The following is a 12176-nucleotide window of genomic DNA, read 5'->3' as shown; positions in this document are numbered from 1 at the left end:
AGGCAGTGACACGCACCAGGCAGTGTAATATTTGCTGTGTATTACTAATCATCTGCAGTACCTTCTAGTCCGTCAGAAGCGCACCTCCTTGCCATTATCAACATACGCGCTATTGCTTCCATGCTGGTGCCACTCGGGGATCCCTCTACCTGGCTCGGGAGACTTAATTTGATCAACAATCAGTCTCTTGGTTCCGTGTCCTGGCACCAGTCAACAGAACTATCACGTGTCAAAATCTACCCATAATGCATTGTCATGTGTCGAAGGCTGCAATGCTTCAACAGGTTAAATTGATAACAAAACTTGCTTTAACTAAACTACCATTCCTGCATGTCATCATGGCACCCCAGTGTGGCACCTTAGAAGTTACTCTGTTTGCTGTTTAATGCTGCACTCAGCAATATTGATGGTACATATGTACATTGATGAGTGAGTGAGTGAGTGAGTGAGTGAGTGAGTGAGATTTTATGCCACTTTTAGCAATATTTCAGAAATGTCACAGAGGGGGGACACCAGACATTGGCTTCACACATTGTACCCATGTGAGGAATCAAACCCGGTGTTAGCTGCCAAAATCGAGTACCCTTCAGAGTATACCCGGGTAGATTCTGGGAGCTCCCAGAATCTACCCCGGGGTAGATTTTAAGGACTTCCCAGAATCTCTCCCCCTTTCACAGAATCTACAGAAAGATACACTGCACCTCAAGTGTGAATGATGCTGAGTATAGCATAGGCATTTCAACTCCTTTCAATGTTGTTACAGCAATTGGCCAGGATAGATTTAGATGGAGTTGGAGGAATCCCCAAAAAGAAATCTTTGTGTACATTCTCATCTCACATGTGAGATTTTTTTAATTATGATTTTTACTGTTTGGAAAAACTGGTGCTCCCACCTTTGTCTTCTCAATATAAATGAACAGGAAGTGCATGTTTTAAAACTAAGTAGATGTAATCAGGTAACAATGTTGTTACAGCAACTGACCAGGAGAGATGCAGAAGACTGAGTTAGAGGCATCCCCAAAACAAAAGTGAAAATTGTACTTGACGATGGAGCCTTTTGTCAACTGTACAAAAGTCCTCACGCTGACAGTAAATCAGTAGGTTCATGAGTGAGGTCAGAGAGTGGACCTGTTGCTGTTTATCTTGTATTGTAATGAGTAAATGAGTGAGTGAGTTGAATTTAACACCGCTTTGAACAATATTGTGATGGACTTCCAACTAACACATATGAAGACGACAATTTTTAATCCCCTCTACTGACTGTCAGTGAATCATATTGTTGCGTCATTTTAGGTCCGTTTCACAAAGCGATCTTAACGCTAAGGTGATCGTAACTCCTTTACTTAAAGATCATCAAAGCGCTATGATCGCTTTGTGGAACGGGCCAAGAAACATAAAACTTGGTGGGGGACCTACAGTTCATAAACATACAACCATTGTGTTGAGTAAGCGAACCATACTGAGATTAATCCTGTCACCCTTCCATCAACAAACAAAGAGTAGCTGTTTGTATCAAATACTGCCCAACAATGCCACAACCCATGTTGACTTTAGCGCTAGGATCACTTCAATATCCTGCCGTTATCACCCACAACGCTGTCCAGCCACCTAGCCAGCAGGCCATGGAGGGTCGCCATGGGGCATCACTCAGTAGACATCATGCAGCCTTGAGGAGAGAGAGAAACTTGTCCGCTAGACGTAACCCTAGGACAGTCTTCCTGACTGGAACCCACCCCAAGTCTGATAACAATCATACTACCTGCTTGAACCAGCTTGTTTACATTTATACTTCATACAGAAATATGTTAAGCATGCCATTTCTGTGTTGCCATTCACTGGCACACTACATTAATTAACATAAGAACGCTTTGAGTTGTGGCATTGAGTTGCGGCATTGAGTTGCTGCATTGAGTTGCTGCTCTGGTATTATCAGGACACAAGGGTCAACAGTGGTTATTCTTGTGTGTGCCTGTATAGTGTGTACTCATATCCAGGTATAACAAACACCAGCTTCTTCAGTTCATTATTCAGGGGAGTAATAGTACTGCACACTCTGACACATCCAACATGTCTAATTCAAATTCTGACAGTTTCTTCTGGTCCCATACGCATATCCACTCTGTCTAAAGGGCCGACCATTTGATATTCTAGGGAAGTAGCCTGGGATTTAATGAAAACAAATTGTCCCTGAAAATTTGTAAAAACAATAATTATTATGTATAAGAAAAAAATCAGCATCATACTTTTAAATTTAAAAAAATTGTTTTTTGCAGCTGTAGCTGAAAAAATATCTAATCTTGATACAAAATCCCATCTCAATACACAAATTGCAGTAATGAAACAAAAGCAGAACCCACTGTCCCCATGTTTTCCTATAGACTGACGATTCACATTCTCAAAGAGATAATTTCACATCTTAGATACTGCTTTGCGATACTTTGCGATACTGACTAAAATATGAAGTGGAAAACCAGTTCATGACATTTTTACCGACTGAGCCAAAAATATAAGGACTGCTGACCAAAGAGCCAAAATTTTACTGACTTGTGATCCCCCACCCTGACCCTCTTGAAGACTATTCAGTGATATACTCACTGTCATCAGTGACCGTGTGAGGATCCTCCACAGGATACATGTCATCATCATCAATGGATGGCTGCTGCATCGCACTGTCCACCACCACCAGCACGACACTTGCCAATGTTGTTCAATATAACCATAACTATACCATAAAATATTCTAGCTTTGACGCGTAACAAAACATGACCATGAATGTTAACCTTGTTTAAACTATCTTAGACGATGTATTTGTTATGCAGTTGCACAGTTTATGCAAATAGGGCACGTGGTTATAGGATCCGATGTCAGAATGAATATAAACATGGGGCTGAATAGCTGGTGAATATACACATTTTCAGAGTAAACATAACAGAGTGGATAGAACCTGACCATACCTCCATGTCAGAATGATGAGATCTGATTGGTCAATGTGATCTTGATAAAATACTGTGTAATCCGACACGGAGGGGAATAAATTTCTCAGTGGGGGAATAAATCTCTTATACCCCACCTAGAGCACTACCTGCTGCACAAGGATTTCTGAGAGACAGAATATATCCTTTATACCCCGCTTCAAAGCAAAAAGCTGCACACTTTTTCCGAGCCAATGGATGTCACGTGACATAGCGCAAGCAAACCTCAGCTCAATTGAACAGCTGTTTTCTATCAATTTTGAATGCACTTGAATTATTTTACAATGTCATATTAAAACATATCGGTAAGATAAATTTGTTGTAGCAGGATCACTCAGGGTACATGAGGATTTATGTGTCCCTCGCTTGGTTCAATACCATGAGCCGGACCCGAGTGGTATAAAACCTAGAGCGGGATGCATAAAACCCCATCTACAACAAGTGACCTTGCTACAACTTATATTGTATAACAGAGTGAATAGGACAATATATGTCCTGGTGAATATAAGATTGTATGTCAGGATGGATAGAACTTTGTATAACACAGTGAATAGAATAATATATGTCTTGGTGAATATAAGATTGTATGTCAGGATGGATAGAACTTTGTATAACAGAGTGAATAGAATAATATATATGTCCTGGTGAATATAGGATTGTATGTCAGGATGGATAGAACTTTGTATAACAGAGTGAATAGAATAATGTATGTCCCAGTGAATATAAGATTGTATGTCAGGATGGATAGAACTTTGTATAACAGAGTGAATAGAATAATATATGTCCTGGTGAATATAGGATTGTATGTCAGGATGGATAGAACTTTGTATAACAGAGTGAATAGAATAATGTATGTCCCAGTGAATATAAGATTGTATGTCAGGATGGATAGAACTTTGTATAACAGAGTGAATAGAATAATGTATGTCCCAGTGAATATAAGATTGTATGTCAGGATGGATAGAACTTTGTATAACACAGTGAATAGAATAATATATGTCTTGGTGAATATAAGATTGTATGTCAAGATGGATGGACAAATATAATAAACCCTTTTGAGATTACTTACTCATTCAACTATACACACTTCCTAATTCTTCTGTCCATTATATAATCTGAAGCAACATATTTGACATCCTCAATGAAACAAACTATAAAATAAAACGTGAACAGAAACCACTAAAAATTTTTGAGATGACCCCCACATATGTATCATATAACACGCCATCAAGGCCAATTCTAACAGTAATATTTCAAGAGTTGGCTTTGACATTTTTTCAGAAATTTTAAAAATTCACAATTCAATTATATTACACAAATGTGACATCAAAGTTAGACACTTAACCATACAATCAACAATCCACATTGTTGCAAGTGTAACCAGGTGTGCTTCAATGATTCACAATCAATACACTCTGCCACTTTAACAGTAACTCAGCCTGTGCACGAAAGTCAAAGTCGATAGATAAATAAAGTGTGCACATATTCTGGTTCATCTGTCACCTGTTCGGGGGAAACAAAACCAACTGGAACATGGTTCCTGTAATTGAGTTATATTTTCAATTTTTCTGAAAGCCAAGACAAACTAATACAGACTGCTTGGAAGTCACACCACTGACTTGAGATGCACTAACTCAGTCTGACATGTACACAGACATATGGTTTTGCAGTAATGTTCACATCCGTCAATGTTTCCTTCATTAAAAGAGACTGGACCATCCTGTGTAGACAAGGAAAACACACTGAGTCAACACACATGTGGTTCTCACTCCAACTAGACTTCCTCCGGCTGCAAAGTATTTTCTGGAATACATCAACCTGAACCATAATAGTTTGTGTGTTTGTTTGTTGTTTAACTCAGCAATATTCCAGCCATGGTGTGTTTGTTTGTTGTTTAACGCCACACTCAGCAATATTCTAGCCATATGGTGGCGGTCTGTAAATAATTGAGTCTGGACCAGACTATCGAGTGGTTGACATCATGAGCATCGATCCACGCAATTTTGATGCAAAGACATGCATCAAGCACGTCGGTAAGCCTGACCATCCGATCCCATTAGTCGCCTTTTACAGCAAGCATGGGTTGCTGAAAACCCATTCTACCCCGGATCTTCAGGGGTAGCATAATATTTATTGCAAAAGCATGAAACAAGGCATGTCTTTGAAGTGAGTGCTTAGGACTTCCTGCTGTTTTTGTTTACACCACATGTAACGCACGCAACACCACGGCCGGGACACCAGCAACACCACGGCCGGGACACCAGCAACACCATGTCCGGGACACCAGCAACACCATGGCTGGGACACCAGCAACACCATGTCCGGGACACCAGCAACACCATGTCCGGGACACCAGCAACACCATGGCTGGGACACCAGCAACACCACGTCTGGGACACCAGCAACACCACGGCCGGGACACCAGCAACACCATGGCCGGGACACCAGCAACACCATGTCTGGGACACCAGCAACACCATGGCCGGGACACCAGCAACACCATGGCCGGGACACCAGCAACACCATGGCCAGGACACCAGCAACACCATGTCCGGGACACCAGCAACACCATGGCCAGGACACCAGCAACACCACGGCCAGGACACCAGCAACAACATAGCCAGGACACCAGCAACACCACGGCCGGGACACCAGCAACACCATGTCCGGGACACCAGCAACACCATGGCTGGGACACCAGCAACACCATGTCCGGGACACCAGCAACACCATGTCCGGGACACCAGCAACACCATGGCTGGGACACCAGCAACACCACGTCTGGGACACCAGCAACACCACGGCCGGGACACCAGCAACACCATGGCCGGGACACCAGCAACACCATGTCTGGGACACCAGCAACACCATGGCCGGGACACCAGCAACACCATGGCCGGGACACCAGCAACACCATGGCCAGGACACCAGCAACACCATGTCCGGGACACCAGCAACACCATGGCCAGGACACCAGCAACACCACGGCCAGGACACCAGCAACACCATGGCCGGGACACCAGCAACACCATGGCCGGGACACCAGCAACACCATGGCCGGGACACCAGCAACACCACGGCCAGGACACCAGCAACACCATGGCCGGGACACCGGCAACACCATGGCCAGGACACCAGCAACACCATAGCCAGGACACCAGCAACACCACAGCCAGGACACCAGCAACACCACAGCCAGGACACCAGCAACACCACGGCCGAGACACCAGCAACACCATGGTGGGGACACCAGCAACACCATGGCCGGGACACCAGCAACACCATGGCCGGGACACAACGAATAGTGCAGACATTGCACCCATATAGGGAATCAAACTGGGCCCTTGTAGTGACAAGCAAACCTTTAACCACTTGGCAACCTTATTACATCCATAAGAAAGTAGTAAGGATGCTGCTGTCCACACAAATCATTAACATTGATGCATTAGTTTTTTTAAATGGAATAGTAACAATTTACACTGATGCATCTGTCTATTAAATGGAATAATAACGATTTACATTGATGCATCTGTCTATTTAATGGCATAGTAACAATTTACACTGATGCATCTGTCTATTTAATGGCATAGTTACAATTTACATTGATGCATCTGTCTATTTAATGGCATAGTAACAATTTACATTGATGCATCTGTCTATTTGATGGAATAGTAACAATTTACATTGATGCATCTGTCTATTTGATGGAATAGTAACAATTTACATTGATGCATCTGTCTATTTGATGGAATAGTAACAATTTACATTGATGCATCTGTCTATTTGATGGAATAGTAACAATTTACATTGATGCACTGATGTCTTTTTTAGTGTATCAGGGGCTGTTGAGAAGGATAGCCTGAATAAGAGCCCCGTCCCAGTCTATCTGCAGCGGCTGTTCTTCCGGCAACAGTTTGGGGTTTAGATGTCAGATCAGCCTTCACTGCAGGAGTGTCTCATCTCAATGGGTCTGGGGTTCATGGTGTACATTGGGTTATTGCATAGCATAATCTTTTCACAATAAGTTGGCACTACGCTATTTTCAACACTATTCACTTACACCAGGTCACAGTGAGATGGAAATTAAAGCTGTACCACCCTGGTGAAATCAGGGATTAAAACCTAAATCTCAGCAGATCCTGGCATAGCTAGGGGATGTAATTCTGTACAGGGTTGATTCAGGTTGTAGATGTTTATTAATTTTGTTAAACCTACAGAGCCCTATTCCACAAAGCGATACTGAGCACTACGACTGTCGCAAGTCAGTGCTAAAGAATGGGAGTAAAGATCAACTTAGCGCTTAGATCACTTTGTGGAATTGGATCTAGGAAGGGTATTGTTCTGACAAACCAAGGATCATAAACCTGCACATCACAGATTCAAACTCAAATCTTTTTAGGTTAGTGTGAAAGAAAATGACCATCTTTATTCAGTCATACTTACTTGGAACCAGGGACCCTAGAACAAACCACTCTCCTACAACATCATCATCTGAAGGTCGACGATTTCGGGTCCCACATAAATAATCCATGATGAATAATACACGTACACTTGACCTGAATTCAAAGTCAGACAAGAATCCAAGGTTTAAGCAATGTCGATGACTGTCAGCCCCAATAGCTGATGATGTATCAATCACTTCCAATCAGCGCAAATGAGGTGTCAGTGTTCATATTTTCAGACATCAGCCGTGAACAAATCAAACACACTTTCACTGTTTATCAATCGCGTTATCAGTCACCATTGATATTCATTTTTCCTGATATGGTAAACATCAATATCACCTGTTGAACACCACAATGCCCCACAGTCCCAAAAGTAGAACCTAAATTCAAAGTGATATTGTAACCCTCTTTGCAGACTTGTTGAATTATGCACTCATATTTTGTAACTTTCATGTGTCAACTTGTTCATTTCACTTCATGGTGTCTGTAACAACAGATCCGTTACAGGTAAAACAGATCCGTTAGAGGTAACAACAGATCCGTTACAGGTAACACAGTCTACACAAACACGTCGATGAATAAATCCAGGCCTATCACGAGCACAAGCCCAAATGCATGTTATAAATCCTGTTATCAAGTCTTGATACGATTTCACTGCTCTAAATAGATCGACATCTGTGAAGATATACAAGCCTTACAGCACGATATCAACCCTGACAGGTCACGATACATGTACTGCAGACCAACCTGACAGGTACAGTCCTATATATTTACTCCTGTATTGCAACTTGTCCACAGCAAACTACATAAAAGCACACACACAAACACACATGGTAGAGTGAAGGCAGCCAGATATAGCTCACTCAGACCTTCCCCCTGATAGGTCAAATCTCAAACATTCTTATCTCACAGTATGAGATTGTATATAGTCATTATACCATGACATACCTGGGAATATCGGTGTATATTGGACAGTATATCAGTGTATATAGCTATATGCACCACTGAAGTTAGATTTGTGTTCAGTGTGGATGGTGTTTTCATTGCTACAGCAGTGCATGTGTGGATTCAGTGCAAGGCTGTTAAAATGAAAGGGCAACCAGCTGTGGCAATGTTACTTACGCTTCAAGTTCAAGGTCACATAGATAAGAATATTTGTACATAGCAGTTTAGATAACATTACAACTTGTTATCAATATGATATACTGGTAGACAATTAATGATTTATGACTTTAGAAAGGAACTTGGGCTTAATGCTGTGTTGAACAGGGTTATAAAGAGAATCTCGCCCGAGTGTTATTGACATCAAATGCATCAAGAGTCAACAGTTTAGGACTCTTAGGCTTCCCTAGAATTTTTTACACTTTTATCGAGTTTTGATATAGTTGTTATAAAAATACACAAGGGTGAGATTCTATTTACCCTCCTACATCCTTCTTCCACCTTTTTCTGCAAGTAAACAGTAATAAACAGGGTCGTGGGTGTATGAAGCTAACCAGCTTCAGTGGGAGAGAGATTAGTGATGTCATTGGATTGTGGTGTCATTGGATTGTGAAGTCATTGGATTGTGACATCATTGTACAAGCCTCAGAGTTTTCAACTTTCATTGACTCATGTTGATAAACTTTATACCAAAAGTCACTTGTGATATTCTCTAAATGTCACTCTGGATGATTGAGGGTGTTTAATGCTGTGTTGAATAGGGTCATATCTGAAACATTTTGGCCATACTGACTTCAGAAAATGTGTGATTTCATAAAAAACATGAACATGCCAAAATGTCAATTTACAAATCAATAGTGTGTGTCCACCTCTGGGTGCGATGCAAGCAACCCATCTTCGTCTCATGAAATGGACCAGGCGTCGAACAAAGTCCTGTGGAATATCTGTCCATATATGCTGGAGCATGTTTCGAAGTTCCTGGAGTGTCTGTGGAACACGTGGTTGACGTCGAAGGCGCCAATCCATCTCATCCCACATGTGCTCGATTGGTTAGAGATCATGGGAGCGAGCCGGCCAGGGGATGACATTCACGTTGTTTTGTTGAAGAGAATCCTGAACAAGTCGAGCAATATGAGGCCGGGCATTGAAAGGTAATGCCTGGGCCATGACGACGCAAAAACAGTAGAACAACAGGGCCGATGATCTCGTCACGGTAGCACTGTCCATTGAGATTTCGCTCTACCACTATCAAATGGGTCCTCTGTCTTGCTGTAATCCCACCCTATACCATAACGCTGCCGCCCCCCGAACCGATCTTCTTCCATGACACAATGATTGACGTAACGTTCACCTCGACGTCGGTACACTCGAATCCGTCCATCGCTATGGCTGAGGTGAAAACGAGACTCATCAGTGAATAGAACTTATCCCCACTGCATGGCCGTGCTTGACAGTGGTTTTCCGTCAAAATGGGACGTCTGGCGGGTCTTCTGGCGACAATCCCTGCACATCTGAGGCGACGGCGTACGGTTTGTGAAGATATTCATCGAAGGCCAGGGATGCTTCTTGCAGTCACTGTTGCTGGCTGGAATTGATTTCGTAGTTGTGTTGTTCGAATCCAGTTGTCTTGTCGATTATTGGTTACGCGTGGCCTGCCACTCAGAGGATGGCCTCTGACTGCATTTGTTTGTTGCCTGCGTTGCCATAAACACCAAATGGTGTTTCTGTGGACGTTAAATTGTCTTGCAACATCACGTTGACTCCATCCTGCTTCAAGCATACCAATGGCGCGCAGACGCTCATTTTCGGACAGGCGTGGCATTTCGTAAAGTTGAATAATTGCATAATTTTGTTGTTTTTCTGAGTGGTTGTTGTCAGCACGAGGCTAAACAATGCATATGGAATCCCGTTAACGCACATGTTTTCATACCCATTCTTGGGTAGTGAAATGCATGGGGCTTGCATAAAAGTCAACTTTTGCTTGAAATGCATGCTTTTCTGTAGCAGTTGCGATTTGTGACTTGATTCCATACATGTACTACAATATTGAAAACCAAACTTTACTTGTTTGAAAAATACACTAAAATATTGGTGTCACAGGAACTTTTGTTGTTTAGTATATATTATTACTCTGGAGGATTGAGGATGTTTAATGCTGTGTTGAATAATGTCATATCTGATTTGGTTGGTTGGTTTGTTGTTTTACGCCGCACTCAGCAATATTCCAGCTATATGACAGGGGTCTGTAAATAATCGAGTCTGGACAAGACAATCTAGTGATTGACATCAAGAGCATCAATCCACAAAATTGGGATCGATGACATGCATCAACCAAGTCAGCAAGCCTGACCACCCGATCCCATTAGTCGCCTCTTACGACAAGCATAGTTGCCTTTTATGGCAAGCATGGGTTGCTGAAGACCTATTCTACCCTGGATCTTCACGAGTGGGTCGTCTCTGAAACATTCTATGTATCACCTGGATGATTGTGTGAGTGATTGGATGGGTTGGAGTTCAAGGGTAGGTGGGTGTCATTTCATTTCCATTCAGACAGTACCACCCATGAAACATTGTTTGTCCATATTGCCCCCTATTGACCAGATTAATTGTTACAAATGTTATATTTGGGATAACACTTTCTCAGTAAAGTCAAGTACAGATTGGAGAATCTGTACTTTACTGAGAAAGTGTTATCCCAAATACAACATTTGTTACATTTGACCAATGTCTAGATGGTATTATGTATTCATAGATTAATTGTTATTTTTCACATTCAGATTTTCTAGGTCAAACTAGTCAAGGTGCAAAATTAGATGTATATATCACAGTCTAAATATTCAAGTCTGGATGCAACACAAAGGTGAATATTTACATAGAGTTTGCTTGCTTCAACTTCGACAAAGCTTTACACATCTGTACAACATGTAGACTAACCCGGTATGGCCTTTAAACACCTTGACAGTTAAGTCTGTTGCACTCATGTCAGTTTCAACATGGGTAAACACCAACTTCAGTCTCCCTTAGACACGCTATTGACAACATGCGGGACAGCAAAATGTACTGTGTCGTCTCAGCTCTGTGTAAACAAATGATCTATGAGCTGTACATGAACTGTTAGGGTTGCTATGAGAAGATGGCTTGACACACACCAAACATTGATCAACAGTTTGAAATTCGCCTTTATGAGGAAGCACAGTGTGTCAATAGGAATCAGTCTTGGAAAGGTACAGACATCAATACTCTTAAAGCAGAAATAAGGGAGCTAATAAAAGTAATTATGCGTCATGTGTCTGTCTGTCTGTCCGTCCATCCGTCCGTCTGTCCGTCTGTCTGTGTGAAACTTATGTGAGAACCCATATTAATGTATGTCTCCCAAGAATTATGCTTCATGTGTGCCTCTGTCTCTGTCTGTATGTATGTGTATGTGTGTCTTCATGTATCTGTGTGAAACTTAAGTGAGAACCCATATTAATGTATGTCTCCCAAGAATTATGCTTCATGTGTGTCTCTGTCTCTGTCTGTATGTATGTGTATGTGTGTCTTCATGTATCTGTGTGTGTCTTCATGTATCTGTGTGTCTGTGTATCTGTGTGTATCTGTGTGCATCTGTGTGTCTGTCTCTGTTTATCTGTCTGTCTGTGTCTTCAGTGTCTGTCTGTGTGTCTGTCTGTTACCATGACATCACAATCAAATGACATCACTTATGCCTTGGCTACTGAAGATGTTAGTAGTACTTTTTACACTTAAGACACTGCTTATTACTGTCTACAAACTGAAAAATTTGGAAGAATGATGTTGGATGATAAATAAAATCTCA

General features: G+C 41.9%; 1 protein-coding gene across 5 annotated transcripts in view; it reads right to left on the bottom strand.

Annotated features, from left to right (window-relative positions):
- LOC139466846 (1-phosphatidylinositol 4,5-bisphosphate phosphodiesterase delta-1-like) overlaps positions 1-12176 on the bottom strand; it is a 102281-nt gene that overhangs the window by 61306 nt on the left and 28799 nt on the right. For 2 of the 5 annotated variants that reach the window (XM_071248579.1, XM_071248580.1), the window contains exon 1: positions 7416-8259. The exons of 2 other annotated variants lie outside the window; for them this stretch is intronic. In XM_071248579.1, coding sequence (XP_071104680.1) covers positions 7416-7503 — 88 coding nt within the window. In that variant the 5' untranslated portion in view covers positions 7504-8259. Of the gene's footprint in view, positions 1-7415; positions 8260-12176 lie in introns of those variants that run through there. One more of the 5 variants, XM_071248583.1, reaches the window with a different exon arrangement.

The sequence above is a fragment of the Haliotis cracherodii genome, unplaced genomic scaffold (assembly GCF_022045235.1).
Source record: "Haliotis cracherodii isolate W230 unplaced genomic scaffold, xgHalCrac1.p SCAF_19, whole genome shotgun sequence".
NCBI classification, from domain to species: domain Eukaryota; kingdom Metazoa; phylum Mollusca; class Gastropoda; order Lepetellida; family Haliotidae; genus Haliotis; species Haliotis cracherodii.
Note: the sequence above shows the minus strand (reverse complement) of the source record. Positions and strands in the feature narration are given on the sequence as shown.